A 20,079-nucleotide genomic window follows, 5' to 3' on the forward strand; every position below is an offset into this window, starting at 1 on the left:
GCAGTCACCAAGCATGAAGCATTAGTTTACGATTCAATTGATTTGTTGAACCATATGTGCGTGTGTGGGTCATTTACGTTCCAATGCTAGTGTTTACATGTGAGCTAAACTTTATATCCCTCAAATTCAGAATCTCAGCTGATCAATTCTGTTGTCCGACCTGTCTGACCTGTCTCAGTCAAGCTTTGTGGCCAACTGTCTATCAGGGTTATTCATTCTCCATCGCTAATGTATCTCAACAGCTTGTGTCCTTCAAATATATCTACTCCTGGCTGTAAATCCTAGGTGTCCATTTTATTTCTCTATTATTGCAAGAATGCTTATTCCAAATTTAAAATTTTTCTTAAAAATGTTTCTCAGCTTTTTTGCCGATTATCATTACATTACTAAAACCATGCGCGTAAAAAAGTTCAAATTATATTAGATTCTATTTACATTACACTGTGCAACATCATCTACACAGAGACTCGATATGTTACACGAACGACCCAGTCTAAACTGGGTTGACATGCTAGTATATATATGTGTATAGGTGTATATACATATATGTATGTTCATGAATTAAAATGTGGCACGCGTCTGCGGATGAAATGTCAGAAATTGACAAGCTAAATGGGAATTGTTTCAATATTTCTCACAAATATAAACAAACCTTGTTATTGTTATGAAAAATGTAACAGAAAGGAATCTGGTTACCTGGATGTTTTGAAAAGATTGACAGGAAAAAGTCACAGAAGGAAAAAGATGGCAGTTGGAGATTTGATTGTCAACCGAGTGGATGCCACGATAATTCTCTCTGTTGCTCCCCCACTCTCTCTCTCTCTATCTACCATAAGCAAGAACAACAGGAGAAATAAAAAACGGACTGTTGCTTACACCAATGGTTGTTGTGTTTTGAATGCTTAAAAAGGGTTTATAATATAACAGATATACAACAACATGAGCAACGGATATTTTACTTAATAATAAAAAAAATGTTCTTTCTCAGATAATGGATATTTTACTATCCAAAGTTAAGAAAAAAGGCAAGTTTAGAAAATCTGATTGTAGATTAATACTCTTTGATAAGTCATCGCCCATATACAACTTGGATTTTACATCTTTGAATTATTATGTATGAACACCATGATAATCTTGGTGGGAAGAAAATAAACAAAAAATCGATTATTTTAGAATTTAGAGTGGAGGATCAGTTTTACATGGAAATTTAACAAAATGAGCCCAGTTTCTTAGCTATTTTAGCATTTTGGGGTAGTTAAAAAAAATTTTTTATGGGAAATAAATTCTATAGATTTTTTAGGGAGGGGACTTTCTTTTAAAATGATTATGTGTGATTTTATGGGCTTACCAGTTGGTCTTAGGATTAATAGCAAAACAAATTTAATAAACAGTCCTAATAATTTAGGATAGCTCAGAAATGAGAATCATTTTACATAAAAATTATATACAAAACTTGTCCCCCAATATAAATTCTAAAATAATTATTTTAATTTTTTTTTTTCTCCTTTCTGCCGGTCTTTTTTCAGAGTATTCACGTGTAATTGCGTAAAAAAAAAAAGAAAATGTAGGATCTTATTTTGGAGGAGGTGATTTATTCGAGAGGGTAGAATATTTATGTAAGGAATCCCTTTCTTCGAAAAGGGGCACTCTGGATTGGGACAACAATTAAATTTGCCTCGGTCATGAAGGATTTCTTTTTCATTCATTGAGAACATCTAATATATAAAAGGCAAAATGGGCGCACGTGTTTGTGTATGTCCGTGAAAGGCTTTTTGGGTGGGGGTTCTCGCGTCGGTCAGATTTCAGAAGTTTTCGCATACTTCCCAGATCATAATATCTCAGATTTGCAAACGGACATTGTCTCTATCTTTTTTTGATCGCGTTTTAAAAAATTCCCTCGTTTCGAGTGTTTGTCTTTTTTGTATAAATAAAGCAAAACTAATTGAATGCAAACACTTGGCCTTCGAGCCGGGTAGTATCTGTTCTGTAATTGGTCCTTTTTGGAGGAGGTGGTCTTCCCCCACATTAAAAACAACCTTATGTCTAATTTGCTTTCGTGGGGAATCAAATAAATACCAAGACAGAAAGTGGGAAGCTTAAGTGGCCCCAAGCCAGGTTTAAAAGCAGCCTTCATTTCTGTACATGCATGGTGACTCCTTTGATTCTTAAGTTACTTACCAACTCATTGAATTCACCATCCCCCTTGTACCTGATGGTTAGTGAGGAGACTATGTTTTCAAGTTCAATCCCACCTCTCTTTCTATCTTTTTTAAAAAATTGTTTTCACATTCTTTTCCTCTTTTACTGTTCGGGTTCAAGCTTGTCTGCCCACTACCACTTTTTTTTTTTTTTTGCTCAACACGCACCTATAAAAACCCGGGCATCCAGGCTAGTAAAAGATAAAGTGTAGTATTAGAACAGATACGATACTCCACTTTGAATTATTTATTCGGTAAAAATATAACATATTTTGACAAATTAGACACAAAGATGTTTTTGTTAAAATTTTGTGCACAAAAGGAAATTCTCACCAATAACAGTGTAATGCTATAGACACCCCTTCCCCCTCCCCCTCCCCCAAAAAAGGGAAAAACTATAACCTAAAGAAGAAATGTGTTGATCATGTGTTGACTACAATTAATTCGCAGCCAGATTTTTTACAGTAAAAAATGCCTGGGTATTTATTGACTGTGTATATATTAATTTCGGTCTAAGATTAAAATCGGTTTTGTTGGATGTATAAAAAAGAAAGTTCGTATTTATGTGCTTCCCCACTGAGCAAATTAGGCACAAGGCCATTTTTTAATGTGGAGAGATTGGGGAAATGGGGACCATCTTCCTGAGGAGTAGGGGAGCTGAATAGTGACAATTGGTATGAAGGGTTTCCTCTACATTGACAAATAACTGATTGCTACAAGAGCAATGGTCATATGTGGGGTTGCCCCCACACATGGTCTTTGCTTGAACTTTGTTGCTCAGGCCCTACAGGACCTGGAAAAAGTCATATTGGGCCGATAGGCATGCTTGTGTTTGTAAACAAATGGTAGCAGTAATCTGACACTATGGCACATGTTTCCCATTTTTGATAATAATTATTTTATAGTTAGAATGATAAGGAAATTCCTTTTTTTTATCTATATATATAAAAGCGAAAATGTGTGTATGTATGTATGTTCGCTTTTTGTGTATGTCCAAGAAAGGCTTTTTTCCAAGAAGCGGTCGGTCGACTCACAACTTCTTAAAACTTTTTATATCACATATAAATCATAATATCTACGATTTAACAACGGAGGTCGCCTGTCTATTTAATTTGCTTGACTTCGAAAAGATAAATATTCAACATTTTTCGCTCGCCACATGTGGATTAGGCTTTTTCGTATAATAAAAGCGTCACTAATTCTGGCAGTATTTTTTCGGTTGCGATCGCCGGAAATGCCCGAAAGCAATCAGATTTGATCAATGTGGAAATATTTTCCTTATATCAGACAATTGCTATTCAATTTGGACAATCCCCTTTTTATGGGGAGCTTGTCCCCCCCCCAACATTTTGGGAAAATAAATATAAAAACAGCATTCCCACAGTAAATAAAATACTGTCCTGCAGTCAAAGTTGGTCATTAAAACAAGCACCTGCCAATTCTAAATAGTTAAATAAATTCAAACGTGTTCCCATTAGTATTTCGCAGTGGCCCAATGGTTAATGTCGCACTTTTTTTTTTTCCACACTTTAATTTACAACTTTGCCTCAAGGATTCGGGTTCGATCCTCATACTTACCTAGCAAAACTTTTTTTTATTTTAACTCCTTCCCCCCGGAGTTTTGATTTACCCAAAACCACACACACCTTCAAACATCCGGGCAACGCCGGGACCCCCCCCCGCTAGTATATATATATATATATATATATATATATATATATATATATATATATATATATATATATATAAATGAAACATTATTCTTTGTTAAATAAATACACTTAATATAAGTAAGCTTGTAAAACAGAACCATAAACAAAAACAAATCTGTTTCTCCCAGTGTTTTAGTTAATCAAACGTTTTAAGTTCTTATAATTTTTAAAAAAATTAAGCACTATAATCTTGCTTCTCATGCCGCTAAAAAGAGTTCATTAAATTCAATTAAAATCAAAAGTTAAAAAGAGTTCATTTCAAAGTAAATATTCATTAAAAAAATAATAATTAATGGAGTATTTTTTACCCCAGAAAAAATATGTTCTGTAAGATGGTAAAAAAACATACTAAATTTTTATCAGTAATAAACTTATTTATATCCTTTTTAAATTCTAAGCGTGGTGCTTCTACACTATTGGGATGAAATTTTGGAAATCGTAAAACTGAATTTCACATGAAAACAATGGTATCTGCGTATTCCTCCTATTTTTAAGATGATTATATCCAAAAATTATGAGAATCGATAAAGTAGAAAATTATTTATTAAAGAAAATAAAAAAATAAAATTTGATGAAAATGATCGTAAAACACAGGAGAATTCAAAAGGAATGTAATTTTCCGTTTTAGTTTAAAACAAGATGGCGGAAAATTTTCACCTGCTTACTTGATTAAAGTTTTTTTTTTTTGTTTAATAATTCAGTAATATTCAGGTAATTTCGACTGCATTGGAAGCTACCATTGTAACTTATTAGAATTGACAAAAAAAAAATCAGTTGAAACTATTGTTTTTTTGTTGTTGTTTTTTTTTTTTTTTTTTTTTACCTGAAAACTCCATTTATCGACTACAAAATCTTGTCCCAATTCTGTAGAAGCGCCCTAAGCGTTTATACAAAGGTACTTATCCAAAATCATTCTTGCTTAAGAAAAAAATCATTGGGCAAGTCAATTTTTTTTTTTCGGAAGTGGGGGGGGGGAGGGTTAGAATTATTTTCCAGTGCAGCAGAATCATTATTAAGATCCTTATGAGATCGCCGTCAATCCGTAAAATACTATCATCCAAAGGGAAATTGATTTACAAATTTACCAGAGAGTATTATTTTTTATAGCTTATGTGGGAGATACAAAAATGAACACGTCTGCTTCTTACGGATTTTGTTTCAATCTATCTTTACTCCTATGAATTCGGGTTTTTTTTTGTGTGTTTCGATATTCATATTAAAAACCCATCTTTTCTATTTATTTAATGTATTTATTTGCTTCCTCGCTAAAACAAATTAGGCACAAGGCCGTTTTTAATGTGGGGTAATGATAGCGCTGCTCTTTCGTTTCAGTAACTTTTATATAGACTCTTTCGTTCCGGTTTCGTGATCTAACTTTTGTATGCACTCACGCATGCGCATAGCAATTAATCAATAAAGCGGGGCGCCATTATTCAATTCCCTTCTTACCAACCAAACATACGTGTTCCAATCTTATTCTTACACATCCATCCATGCACAACACAGCATGACAAAAACCAGCTCCCCTAAAAGTAGGCAAAAACGAGGCACTCTGGTTACCAATAATAATAATTGTCCCAGTATAGAGGGTTTCCCCTCCATTGACTGGTACAAATTATCCTAAGTGCAGCAATGCAGCATCTGCAGAACAGATACTACACTTTGAGACATTAAATTTTTTATTCACAGGAAAAAAATACAGTTGGGAAAATGGACAAAAAACTTAGGCACAAGGCCAACTCAAAAAGAAGGGGGCATGGTGAGGTTGGTTGATCCATCTCGTCTCTGTTGTAAATTTTAAATGATTTTTCTTTCAGGCAGCTTCTTTTATCATGGTTACCCTTTTAAATTTGTATTTATGTGTGTGTGTGTGTGGTGGTGGGAGGATGGGGGTTCCTACTTAAACCCAATTTTTAAAAATATTTTTTACACTTTGATCCTGGTCTGAAGGCCAGGACCAACAGAAAAAAAGCAAGGTATTTATTTGCTCCCCCACCAAGCAAATTAGGCACAAGGCCGATTTTAATGTGAGGAGTGAAGGGGAAATGGGGACGAACTCCCCGGGGAGTAGGCGAGCTGAATAGTTACAATTGGTATGAAGGGTTGCCCCTACATTGATCAGGTCTTATATGTGGGGCTGCCCCCACATATGGTCTTTGCTTGCAGTATCTGTTCAGGCAGATACTACACTTTGATCCCGGCCTGAAGACCAAGAACAACAGAAAAAAAGGCAAGGTATTTATTTGCTCCCCCACCGAGCAAAGTAGGCACAAGGTCGATTTTTAATGTGAGGAGTGAAGGGGAAATGGGGACGAACTCCCCAGGGAGTAGGGGAGCTGGATAGTTACAATTGGTATGAAGGGTTGCCCCTACATTGACCAAGATCTTATATGTGGGGTTGCTCCCACATATGGTCTTTGCTTGCAGTATATGCCGGAACAGATACTACACTTTCATCCGAGCCCCAAAGGCCAAGAACAACAGAAAAAAGGCAAGTTATGTATTTGTTCCCCCACCGAGCAAATTAGGCACAAGATCGATTTTTAATGTGAGGAGTGAAGGGGAAATGGGGACGAACTCCCCAGGGAGTAGGGGAGCTGGATAGTTACAATTGGTATGAAGGCTTGCCCCTACATTGACCAAGGTCTTATAATGGTCTTTGGTTGCAGTATCTGCCAGAACAGATGGTATTTATTTGCTCCCCCACTGAGCAAATTAGGCACAAGGCCGTTTTTAATGTGAGGTAAAAACCAGCTCCCCTAAAAGTAGGCAAAAAGGGGGCACTCTGGTTACCAAAAATAATAATTGTCCCAGTATAGAGGGTTTCCCCTCCATTGACTGGTACAAATTATCTTAAGTGTAGTATCTGCCAGAACAGATGGTATTTATTTGCTCCCCCACTGAGCAAATTAGGCACAAGGCCGTTTTTAATGTGAGGTAAAAACCAGCTCCCCTAAAAGGGGTCACTCTGGTTACCAAAAATAATAATTGTCCCAGTATAGAGGGTTTCCCCTCCATTAACTGGTACAAATTATCTTAAGTGCAGTATCTGCCAGAACAGATGGTATTTATTTGCTCCCCCACTGAGCAAATTAGGCACAAGGCCGTTTTTAATGTGAGGTAAAAACCAGCTCCCCTAAAAGGGGTCACTCTGGTTACCAAAAATAATAATTGTCCCAGTATAGAGGGTTTCCCCTCCATTGACTGGTACAAATTATCTTAAGTGCAGTATCTGCCAGAACAGATACTACACTTTGAGAACAACAGAAAAAAGGCAACCCTCTAAAAAGAAAATACAATTTTATTATATCTTGGTTGTGGAATTTCATTCACTGGCAAACGATCTAGCTAATTTGCATATTCTTTTAAACATTCATTTTAATTAATTCCCTATTAGTTGCTTCGGTTTTTTAATGGGATAATCATCTTTAGTTAACTATTACCTGTAATTATATTCGTGCAGATATTCTACATGATTTATACTTACTTATATTTGCGAAAAAGTTTATAGTAAACACAAAATCGTTTCCATATATATTTATGCATACGTATATATTTTTGTTAGACAAATCTATCTATATATCTATAAATGTGAACGTGTCTGTGTATGTGTCTGTCTGTGTACATTTCCTTACGCAATAACTCTGTCAATTTTTAGTCTACAGACTCGAAATTTGATATACAGGGTACTGAGATTTGAGAAAATCTATGTGATCAGTTTTCGGCCAGAAATTTGGCTGTTAAGGGGTCAAAGTTCAACGATTTGACCTTTGAGAACTCTACCAAACTCCTCCGACAATTTGGGGTCCAAACACTTGAAATTTTAGATATAGGTTTCTTGGACATGGATCTAACTTAATAACTTGGTTAGAGCCCAAAACAATAAACGTTAAGGGGTCATAATAAGGGTCAAAGTTTAAAAAAATTGACCGTTTTCTTTTTTGTGTTTTGTTTTTTTTTCTCAGCATACACTTCCAAACACCCAGGAAATGCCGGGCACACATGCTATAAAAGTGAACGTGTTTTTTTTTTTTTTGTCTGTGTGTCTGTGCCTGTGTGTGTACATTTCCCTACACAATAACTTTGTCAATTTTAAGTCTACAGACTCGAATTTTCATAAACAGAGTACTGATATTTGGGAACATCTTTGTAATTCGTTTTCGGCCAGAAATTTGACTACTAAAGGGTCAACATTCAACGATTTGACCTTTGAGAACTCTACCAAACTCCTCCGACAATTTTTGGTCTAAACACTTGAAATTTTTTATATAGGTTCCTTGGACATGGATCTAATTAATAACTTGATTTGAGCCCAAAACAATAAATATTAAGGGATCATAATCGAGGTCAAAGTTTAAAAAATTGACCGCTTTTTTTTTTTTTTTTTTTTTTGCTCAACATACACCTCCAAACACCCGGGCAACGCTGGGCTGAAATTCTAGTAGTATATTAAAAACAAATGTAAACAAATGTGGAGTTGATTTCTTTTTTCAAAGATAACTTTTGTATATTTACATTTTAATCTCATGATTAACATTGATCTCTTTAGAAAAAGCTCCAAATGTTACATGATAAGGGCTGTCCCCTTTTCATGTAAGTATAAAAATAGAGAGATTAGTTAAAATGAAAATGAAATAGAATAGACGAAATTCGAACCTCGTAATTTAGGTTTAGAAATAGATTACGTGTGAGAATTTAAAAATGTAAAACAAACGATTGTTTAGAATAGAGATAAAATATTTCAAGAAAAGAATGTGAACTGTCAAGTTTGTTATGAAATTTTAAATTGAAAGAATGCAGCTTATAAGATAATTTTATAATTTTAACATATTGGAAAAATAGGTTACTGAGTATAGGTTAAAATTCCTTTTGTAGAAATAGGAAAAGTTTTGGACATGCATGTCCAGAACACGTGAAAGAAGGCACATGTTTTAACATGTGTATGACGTCACGGAAAATAGAAAGTTCTAGGGATAGAGAAAAAACTTGAGAGTAAAAGAAGTCAGTCAGTGAGGAAACTCAGAGAGAGTCTGAACGTCTAGAAGCGAGACGATCACTTTGAAACTAAAATGTGAAGCTTTGAATTCTTGATAATGGAAATCATGGCCGGTCGTGTGAAGAATAAACTCATCTGTATTTTGTAGAACGTCGTCTTGTGTTTGTGATTCCTACCAAAAGGTAAATTGATTTGTTATTATATGTCTGTGTTATAAAATGTCGTGACATAAACATCTCATGTCTACACAATATCTGAACACTATCTCCTCACTCAAAGAGCTTCTTCTTCCATTCTACACATCTAAGGAATGAACATTTAATATATAGGAATCGTTATAAACGAACAATCTCTCTAAGTCTCTTACAACAACATGTCTCTCTCTGAGTCTTTCAACATTCCTCTTAAACACTCTCACTAAGATACAACAAGCCATATAATAAGACTCTCTCTCAAGACAAACACTCTAATAAGACTCTAAGACTCTCTTTTAATGAAACCCCTATATGTAACACAAATATTGAGAAATTTCTCCTCTAATTTCTTAAATCAATACTATTTAATGAACGCTTTGATGAGTCTGTAATTATGAACGAGATTATCTTTTAATATGCTGTGACTTGTTTTGTTTTATGCACTTTCATTAATGGAATCATAATTGGGATGAGTAATTGTATTGCAATTGGGAATTTAGGCGCAGGCTAACTTCCTTGTGAATTTGAATTAGATCACTCTTCTCCACCCCCATCTTGATGAAATTTCATATGATTTAGCCTAATCTAATTTATTGCATTGTATCTCTTAACTTAGACCAGAAATAGCGCCAAAACAATGTAACGGATTATTAAGGATCCTTTTATTTTTTAAGATGTATATGATTCTTTTGAAAAAATTAAGTTAATATTTTCCCTTTTCAGATATATACTAAAGGGTACCCACGAAGCAGGTACCTGTATATACAGCAAAGTCCTGCGCAAAGCGTGGGTATCTTTGGTAGTATATATATATATATATCTGTGGAAATATACTTTATTTCCTTTTTATATATACCAATCTTTATTTAAAAAGCTCAATGTAATTACAGAGCAATATAATTAATGAATGACAAAAGTCTATATTCCAAAGTTCATGATGTTGACCATCTTACAATTTATTCCCTTAATTCAGTTGACATTTACAATTCTTGACAGCATCTGTTTCATAGTGAACAATCAATCACTTAATTATTATATCAATTAGTGAATCTATTTTGCCCTTAACTCATCAGAAGAAATAGCAACAGTCAATCCATCAAAAGGAGATAAAGTGCGTTTTGACATGATTAAAAATCTGAAAATTGGATGAGAAGTTGTAAATACCTTATACTATGTTTACATTACGCCATTTTGAATATATATATATATATATATATATATATATATATATATATATATATATATATATATATATTCGGGTTTTTTTATATTCAAAAGTAATGGACTAATGAATTCAACGAGGTTGTTAGATAGTGCTCAATAAAAAGAGCTGATAATACTTGTTTATTGTTATATAAGCATGCTCACATCCCGCTGCTACAAATAGCCACTTGTTTCAATCAAACAACAGATATCATCAGGCAGCGACTTGACTATTCAAAAGTTCAATGAATAATCTATTATTATAGATTATTCATTGAACTTTTGAATAGTCAAGTCGCTGCCTGATGATATCTGTTGTTTGATTGAAACAAGTGACTATTTGTAGCAGCGGGATGTGAGCATGTTTATATAACAATAAACAAGTACAAATATATATATATATATATATATATATATCGTGTGAAATGATAAAATTGTCACCCTAGTAAAGACATGATTCCATTTCCGTTTTCTTTTTTTGTTGCAAACCCTCTACTAGTTGGCTAATAATGTACAAATCCCAAGAGTGATAAGAGTCTCCTATCATGTCAGAACGTGACACAACATACAACGAGCAAGATCGGAAATGCACTGCTGAAGAACTCATGATCTTTACTGATCCAAGTTATGACAACAGGACCATTGCAAACACCCTCAAAATGCAAATCTGGACATTTCAACGCTTGAGGGCACAGCTCAACAATGTTTCCGGCCATGGTTATGGTTTTTGGTGTGATTTCAAGTGAGGGCCACATCATGCCACCTCACATCTTCAAAGTTGGCTTGGAAGTCAACATCAAAATGTACCTGGATGTGCAGAAGAGTGTGGTGATCCTCTGGTGCAATCAGGTGACTGCTGCCGGACCCTGGGTGTGGCGACATAACTCGGCGCTGTCCCACAAGTCCAAAGAGACCCAAATTTGGCTTCAGAAGAAATCCTACGACTTCGGATCTTTCTCTTACTGCCCCCCTCCTCCTCTGACCTGAATCCACTGGACTACTTCGTTTTGTCATTCATAAAGAATATCACCAACATGACCTCCCACAACACCAAAGCAAGCTTGTTCACCACCATCCACCGAGTATTTGCCAAGCTCCTGTCAGCGCTTGTAGAAAAGACATGCTCCCAGTTCTGGACTTGTATCGAGGCAGTGATTGAGGCTGAAGGCAACTAGATTAAATAGATGTCAGCTCTACTACATAATCAAGTTACCTGAATTGATTCTTTCAATAAAAGTTTTAAAATGACGCGGTATGATTGTTTTCTTTACACCCTGTCTATACATATCAGGTTGACAAGAAAGTTATTGCAGCTTTTAACTTTGAAATTCAGATAAACATATCTTAACATAAACAAAAATTTATTGATAGAAATCAACACACTGCCAGTAACATAAAAATCTTGTGTTCTGGTGGCGATGAAGTCGTTGACGCACATTTTTGATATCATTAAGGCTTTTGAAACATTTCTCGTGCAGAAAGTTGCCTGGATGTTTGAAAAAGTGATAGTGGGTAGGACCTTTTCTGTTGACTAATGTTGGGTGCTGTTGTCGAAGTTTCTGATTCATTTAATCCATTTGTTCCTGTCGTAATGGTTTCGCCTGCATTCAAAAAACTGTAATGGGTGAAATCAGTCGCAGACCACCAAGCAATCAACATGACCTTCTTTTGGTGCAATTTTGGCTTCAGGAAGTGTCGTGGAGCTTCATCCGCATCAAACCACTGAGCTAAGCATTGCCAGCTATCGTAAAAAACCCACTATGCATCGCAAATCACAACCCGGTTGAGAAACAGATCATTCTTGTTGCGTAAAAGAAGGGAAGATGGCGTTTCTTTTGGTTGTCGTTCAATTTGTGATGTACTCACTTATCACGTTTTTTTGTCTTTCCAATCTTGCTCAAGTGGTTGGAAATCATTGTATATGTTACGTCTAATTCAGCAGCAAGTTCCTGAACAATTGCGGATTGTCTCTGACTAAGGCTCTTAATTGATTGTTGTCAATATTTGATGGCCGACCACTACTCATCAGCATCAACTTTCTGCCACGAAATTACTTTGACTACCATTATGCTGTGCGTTCAGTAGTAGTTCCTGGGCCAAACACTTTGTTGATATCACGAGCTGTTTCAGCAGCTTTTCGGCCTGGCTTGAATTGAAATAAGAAAATAATGTGAATTTGTTTTTTTTTCCATCTTGTATTCAATGTTCTAAAAAAAAAGACAATTTTTTTTAAACGATTGTAATTTAAATGATTAAATAGAGCAAAAAGAACTCTTTAAAATAATATATAAAGTAAAGGTATAAGGAAAACTTATTTGAAAATACATCAGTTGAAATCAAAATTAAAAATTCTGCAACCAAATATATAGGGCATGCATATAAACATGGAAGTAAACGGAACCTTAAAAGAACAGAAGGGTCACCAGGTAGCAAGTGCCAACTAAGCCATAAACAGTTTTATAAATGCAAACATTGAGAAAGACAGAATTTTATAACCAAACATTTTTATATGGGAGGTAAGAATATAAAAGTTACTTTCAAAAATGAAAATGTTAATGCAAATTCGTTTTTTTGCAAAAAAAAGTTCAGTATATATTCACAAGGTTTAGAGATTTGTAGGTTAATATGTTTTTCTCTTGTTTTAATTTTCTTATCATTTTGGTTTTCCTGGGGATGGAGCATTCTACCGGATGCGAAACATTCTTCCATCAGTTTAGTTACTCTAACTGAGAGATCTTTTTAAGATTCTAACCGCCCCTTTAAGTGCTACTGTTTGTATTTCTCTTGCACTTGGTTCACCGAGTATATTCGCCAGAGTTTTTGAAATTCTTTTTTAAAAGCTTGGTTTCTCCTATAATGACTGGTATGATTGATACCTTCTTAAGATTCCAGTTTCTTTTCATGTTGTACATAAGTCCTTGGTATTTTGTTATTTTCTCCTTCTCAGCTCTGTTAAGGTCAGCATCATTAGGGACGCTTACTTCAACTAGGGTTGCCACATTCTCCTTCTTGTCTCATATCACTATGTCAGGCTTAATAGCCCCATTTTCTAGGTATGTAGCTGTAGGGATTTTGTAGTCATAGTGGATAGTTTATGACTTATTTCCAACTTTTCTTTCTGGTAAACATGTTCCCAAGACTTGCTACTACATGGGATATTCAGGTTTTTACAGATTTTTCAGTGGAGATATTTACACACTCCATTGTGTTCATAGTGTGAATATGTGTGCGTAAGTAATAAACGTGTGTGAATATTTAGCAGCATGGCATGTGTGCGTTTACTTTGTTTTTGTTAGTGCGTGTATAACTGTAAGCAGCAGTGCGTTTATGTTTGTTTGACAGTTGTTAATGTGTTGGAATGTGTGCATGAGACAAAGGTATATAAGTTCTTTTCTGCCTCCTCTGGCCAAGGATATGAGGGGGGGGGTTGAGCAGACGTTCAGGAGTCTCGTTCAAGTTGCAACCTGCTCTATGTCTCTAGCTTTTGGCCCTTTGTTTTTTTTTTAATAGACGTTTCTAACTTCACACTGATTTTCCATTTCCACATAAATTTGTTACTCTTGGGGCTTGAAATGATTTTCACTGGTTGGAAAATATCTGAGTCCACACGTTCCTGTGAAACTTACTTGCTTTGTAACATAGTTATTGCATGTCAGCACTCGGGACCAACACGTTATATGCAGCCAGTTACAAGGAAAGAATTTGAGTCACTTTTCTTTCAATTGAAACAAAACTTTTATTTACAGGTACTTCTAGAATAGCACCTTGTCTCTTGTTCAAAAGTTTTCTTTTATTCCTATGTGCTTAGCAAGACTTTGCCGTGTTGCACATGTGGTACTTTATCTTTAACTGGCTATGCTTCAAACACGTCTTTCATTATTGCTTTCAGGCTACGTGTGTAACACGTCTATTTCTATCTTTCTTTATAAGCTTTTTCTTTCCTCTTTCTGTTGCTGTGACGTCACCTTGCACACAGCTCGGTCATTTAAATATGTTGGCTGTCATATAGCTCTGCTGCTGCCAAACATGCCTCTGCACTCTGTTACAGCTTTAGGAAGTAAGAAAGAAAGAAGGTAAGTAATCAGAGCCTGTAGCAGCAGCGACACTGCGAATTACTAGTGTTTTATTTTTTAAAATTTTTTATAAAGGAATCACCACTTATCAAGGCCCAGAGGTCACTCGAGGATAAGGGTTAATGAGTGTACAGTGATAATGGGGAACGTGTTAGACATTGTTAGTAGTGGAAATTTGGTAAATTGGATTACTTAAGGGAACGGCTCATCAAGAATTTGCTCCCGTTGGACTTGAAGACAACCATATTGTAGTTAGCTGGAAAGCAGGAAAACGGAACAGAGTTCCACAGGCATGCACTTCTAAGAAAGAAGCTTTGTTCATGGAATCTATGTTTAGGTTTAGGTACAGATAATGAGTGGGGGAAATTATTGATAGTGGTTTAATCTCTTTGGTTTATAAGCTTAATCTTGATTGGTGCAAGGATCCAACTTTCCTTCTGCTTTGTCCAATCAGAGGCTATTTCTCAGTCGAGCTGAGCACATGACAGAGTTAATAACAAGGTATCATTTGATTGTTAAATCATGAATTGAACCAAACTGTTATAAAACTAGAACTAATTTAATTAAAACAATCTTCTTTCAATGGCAGCCATCTTAAAGCTGAAAAGTTCAAGATAACCGTTTTGTTGCATTCCTCACTTTGTTCTAATAGTTTCAGTTTTTTTTTTCTGATCAATTAGATAAATCGATTTCTTATTAATAAAAAGGAAGAAAATTTTAACTCTCAAAATGAGATGGCCAATTTTCCACAATTGGTTAACTGTCCTAAAATGCTAAATTAGCCAGGAAATTGCAGATAATTTTATGTTAAGGTTCTTCTCCATTATAATAGCAAAATTTGAAACTCGAAATATTGATTTTCAAGTAAAACCAATGGTGGCTATTTAATTGTCATGTTGAAGTAATGAAAATATTCAAAAATTATGAAAAATTATAAGGTAGAAAATTAATTATTGAAGAAAATAATTTTCGAAGACAATTTGTAAGATTTGCTTGCATAATAGATGGAGGAAATTACTGCATAATAAGGGTGAGGAAATTAATTTCTGAAAATAAATGGAGGAAATTATTGCATAATGAGGGGAGGAAATTAATTTCTGAAAATAAATGGAGGAAATTATTGCATAATAAGGGGAGGAAATTAATTTCTGAAAATAAATGGAGGAAATTATTGCATAATGAGGGGAGGAAATTAATTTCTGAAAATAAATGGAGGAAATTATTGCATAATGAGAGGAGGAAATTAATTTCTGAAAATAAATGGAGGAAATTATTGCATAATAAGGGGAGGAAATTAATTTCTGAAAATTTTAAAAAGCTTAAGCCAATTCATGAGAAATTAGTTATTTCCATTGTGTTTACGTTAATTTTAACAAACAAACATGGCGAAATTGTTTTTTCCGTTAAATCATGGAAATACTTGTTCTATGCAATATTCCAATAATGTTTAACTAATTAGGTAGATAACATTGCTTTCAGTTGAAAAAATTATGTGTCCATTTTGTAAACTCTACAATTTTATGGAGTGAAAACTCCAACAGAATTTTCTTAGACTTATGTCAATATCATTGTGTTTTTAATGAAAACTCAATTTTTCGACTGTCGGATTTTGCTATTATAACGAAGAACCTACCTTAATTTATATACGTAACTGCCCCCCCCCCGCCTCTAAATTCCAATTAATATTTTTTTTAAATACTGCATATTGCCTTTTAGTTATCTTTAGTTATCTATTTCCACTTCACTTCCGGTTGCTCATTTCACCGGTAAGATTCATTTTCCAAATAACATGGGGAGGAGGTTTCCTTTGCCTTTTTTTTTTTATTTTTTTTTTATCTTTTTGTGTACTTTCACCTCACAATTTAATAAACAAAAAATACCATAAAAAAATCAATTAAAAACGAAGTAGCAACCGGAAGTGAAATGGAAACAGTAATCGTAAAGATTCCTGATTAAATTATATGGTTCTGGTTCAGGTCCGAGAAACGATACGGTTACCAAGTTGATTAATTTTGTTTCGATGATAGCCATTTTAAAGCTGAAAAGTTCAATATAACTGACAAAACCTGTAAATCGATTCTTATGTTACTACTCAATGTCAAAGTTACGTTGACACAGAAAACACACACACACACGATAATTTTTCACAATAATACCGAGATTATCTCCCTTTGTTAACAAAATTGGAATGAATCGTTGGACTGATTATTTTAAAAGATAAAACTGAAAAAAGGTAAAAGATAAGTATAAAAAGTATCCATTTTGTAAATTCTATAATTTTATGGAGCGAAATCGCCGACAGATTTTTTTTTTAGAATTCTTATTTTTTCTTAAATTCCTGAAAGTAAAAAAAAAAAAAAAAAAAGAATTTTTCCATTGAACAGAAAAATCCTATCGTTAATTGGTTATTTTCCACAATATTAAAACAAAAATAAAGAAAAATACGTATCCGTGACGAAACGAAAATATATTCTAAAAGAAGATCACGTAAATCGATCAAGTAGTTTTATTTTTAAATAAACATATCAAATTTTATGAATATCTGAAATGTGACGGTCCCGTTTTCTATTTTGAAAAAAAAAAAAAAAAAGGCCAAGAAACAATAATTCATACTGACTAGATTCATGTTGTAATGTCTACGAATTCCCATTAATCGCGTAAAACTGGTTTTCTTTAAGTAACAAGTAAAAGTTCTTAATCAATTTTTTAGTGATTTTTGTAATATATTTTTGTTTTGTTATGGGTACGCATATCATACAGATTTTTCTTTATTTTTGTTTTTTAATTGGAAAAATTTTGAACAAGATTTATTTATTTTTGTTTACAAATTAAAGTTCGTAAACAGCCAATATATATATATATATATATATATATATATATATATATATATATATATATATATATATATATATATATATATATATGTCAAAATATATATCTTGGGTTGAGCATATTGGAGAGTGAAGTAACAAACTGCCACTTGCGTATAATGCTGTAGGTGCATCAAAATTTTTGGGGAATTTTTGACACTCCTAACACGAAACTGCGAATAAAATATAAAAAACTCGTAATTTCTCTTTTTAAAGTGGGTTGTTTATTTTCTTTATGGAATATACTTCGAAAATAAACTATTAAAATTGTTTAAAAAATAGTAGAAATATTATTTTTTATTAAAAAAAAAAAAAAAAGTGTTTAGAAAGTGCCGACGCACCTTCATGCGGCCATTTTTTTTACGTAATGAAATCAATTGAATTTTAAGAGTTAAATATTTTTCAATTTTTAAACTTTAAAAATCTATCAAAATTTTTCTATCTGTTAAATTTTTACGATATTTTCAGGGTCAATGTGAAATTTTATGCTCTTTCCAATAAACCAAATATAATATTTTAGGGAAACGTTTTTTTTTTTAATTCACCCCCCCCAGTTTTAAATGTCTATTAAAATTTAAATAATTAGTTTACTCACCAAAGTTTTATATATCACAAATTGAAGATAAAAGATCAATAAATAAAATATTCTAATTTAAAACAAAAAAAAGAATTGTTTTTTGGAAATTTACCTGTAATGTCTAAAGTGTAAAACCTTTTTTTTAAAAAACCACGTTGATTTTTTTTCTAAGTGGAAGCTTATGTTATGCTTAAATTGTCAAGCAAATATTGGACGCTTACGACAATTTTTTCTATTTCATTCAATGTTTTCTTTTTTAGATATTTAAAATAAAATCACTCGATAAAGAAGAAATAAAATATATTAATCAAAAACTCATGTATTTCATTAAGAGAATTAAAAAAAAATTGGTAGAGTGGGTTTTTTGTTTAACGGCAAAAACTTATAAGTGAATGTGTTCATTTTTCATCTAAGGAGGCCCCAAAATACTAATTTTGGTTTACAGCACACAATAGAAAGAGACATTAATTGTGGCCCTTTGAAGCCACTGGAAGATAACATGAAGAAAATAAAAAATTTGTCTCCTTTATTTGAACGGTGAAAAACATTGGAGTTTGCGTTTTTTTGTAATCCTTGTTTAAAAAGTATTTAATTTAAAAAGGACATGGAATATAAGTATAAATATGGATAAATTCTTAACAATGAACAATGGAAGTACACATTGAATAGTATTTTTTTTATAGATAAATGATTTTTTGGAATTTATATATATTTTTTATAATTAAAGTAAGTAAAATTTTGTTGATTTTCTTTAAATCTTTTTTTAAAGAAAACCGATTAAAAAAGCAAATATTGCATAATTTGCTATTAAACCTGTTATTTTTTTAAAAATTTGGTTTTTGCTTCTTTAATTAAAAAAAAAATTAGGGTTTGAATTACATTTTTCAAGTAGTTATAAGCTTCGAAAGACAGTAAGTCTAAATATTTCAGTGTTTACCACAAATTTTTAATGGCGATTTCTGACACTGCTAGCAATGCTCTTTGTATAAACAGCTTAAGACGTTTGAACAATGTTGGACCATTGCAATTTCACATACCTAACAGCAACCAAATAGCGTAACGCAGTTAAGTATCGTTTATTTAATATTTTCACACACAGAAAATTATAATTGCAAAAAATATTTCTGCTTGTTCTTTTTCGATTACAATACACGTTTCACATAATTTTTATATGTAAGATTCTCATATTTTTGCCGTTGTTTTACAATCGTTCACTGTGCAGAGGGAGACAACTCTCGTTTACTAAGAAATACGTTCATTTTTTCATGTCATAATTTAGGACGCTTGTTTTTAACAATATTTTTTTTATTAAATCATAACATTACAAAAAGAAAGCTGCGACAATTTTTTTTTTTTTTTTGATGTAATGAAGTTGATAACATTAATAATACAAAATGTCGTTTGTACACGACATGACTATTAAGGGAAAAACCAACGATATTTTCATTAGATGAAAACATTTAAGAAAAGCTGCAGCATTTTTTTTTTTAATTAAAAAGTACATTTTATGGTAAGGTTTTTTGAAAAATTGGTCTTTAATTTTAAAAAATACAAAGACTGAAACTTTAAAGGATGAACTTTTTAAAGGTGCGTTTGCAATTCCTCTACAACTATCATTGCAATTTTATTTTTTATAATGTTAAAAACTAAATGTTGGTGTTAATAATATTATAAGCTTTGTTACAGTAAAAAAAAAAAAAAGTCGCCGCAGCTTTTTTTTGTTTTTTTTTTTTTACACAGTGATCACCACTTATCAAGGCCCGGAAGCCATTCAGGGATAAGGGTTATTGCAAGTACATTACGTTAGTGTGGAGATTTGATGAAGTGTTTACTTAAGGGGGCGGTTCATTAGGAATTTGTTAACATTGGACTTGAAGACATCCAAGTTGTAGTCCGGAGGGAAGCAGGCAAACGGAACAGAGTTCCACAGGCGTGCAGTTCTAAGAAAGAAGCTTTGTTCATGGAATCCGCGTTTTGATTTAGGCACAGATATAGAGTGGGGGAAATTTTTCACAGTGGATTCAGCTAGACGGGTGTTTTTCGTGAAAGATTGGCGTTCAGACGAGCATCTGCCATGGAAATAACGATAAAACAAGGACAGGCTCACAACGTCTCTTCTGTGGGAGAGAGGTTGCAGGGTAGAGAAAAGGGCATCCCCCACAAAACCACGAAGTCTATTTTGTACTCTGTCAAGGCAGGATAGGCTGTTTTTAGCAGCTCCTGCCCAGATATGGCAACAGTATTCCATCCTTGGAC

The 20,079-nt window shown here is 33.3% G+C and overlaps 1 protein-coding gene across 1 annotated transcript in view; it reads left to right on the forward strand.

Moving 5' to 3' along the window:
- LOC145242788 (uncharacterized) overlaps positions 1–20,079 on the forward strand; it is a 38,268-nt gene that overhangs the window by 11,828 nt on the left and 6,361 nt on the right. Inside the window, exon 3 of the mRNA XM_080105923.1 lies at positions 14,313–14,376. Coding sequence (XP_079962049.1) covers positions 14,313–14,376 — 64 coding nt within the window. The remainder of the gene's footprint in view (positions 1–14,312; positions 14,377–20,079) is intronic.

Source organism: Euprymna scolopes, chromosome 21 (assembly GCF_053919585.1).
Source record: "Euprymna scolopes isolate OS-2025 chromosome 21, ASM5391958v1, whole genome shotgun sequence".
NCBI lineage: Eukaryota > Metazoa > Mollusca > Cephalopoda > Sepiida > Sepiolidae > Euprymna > Euprymna scolopes.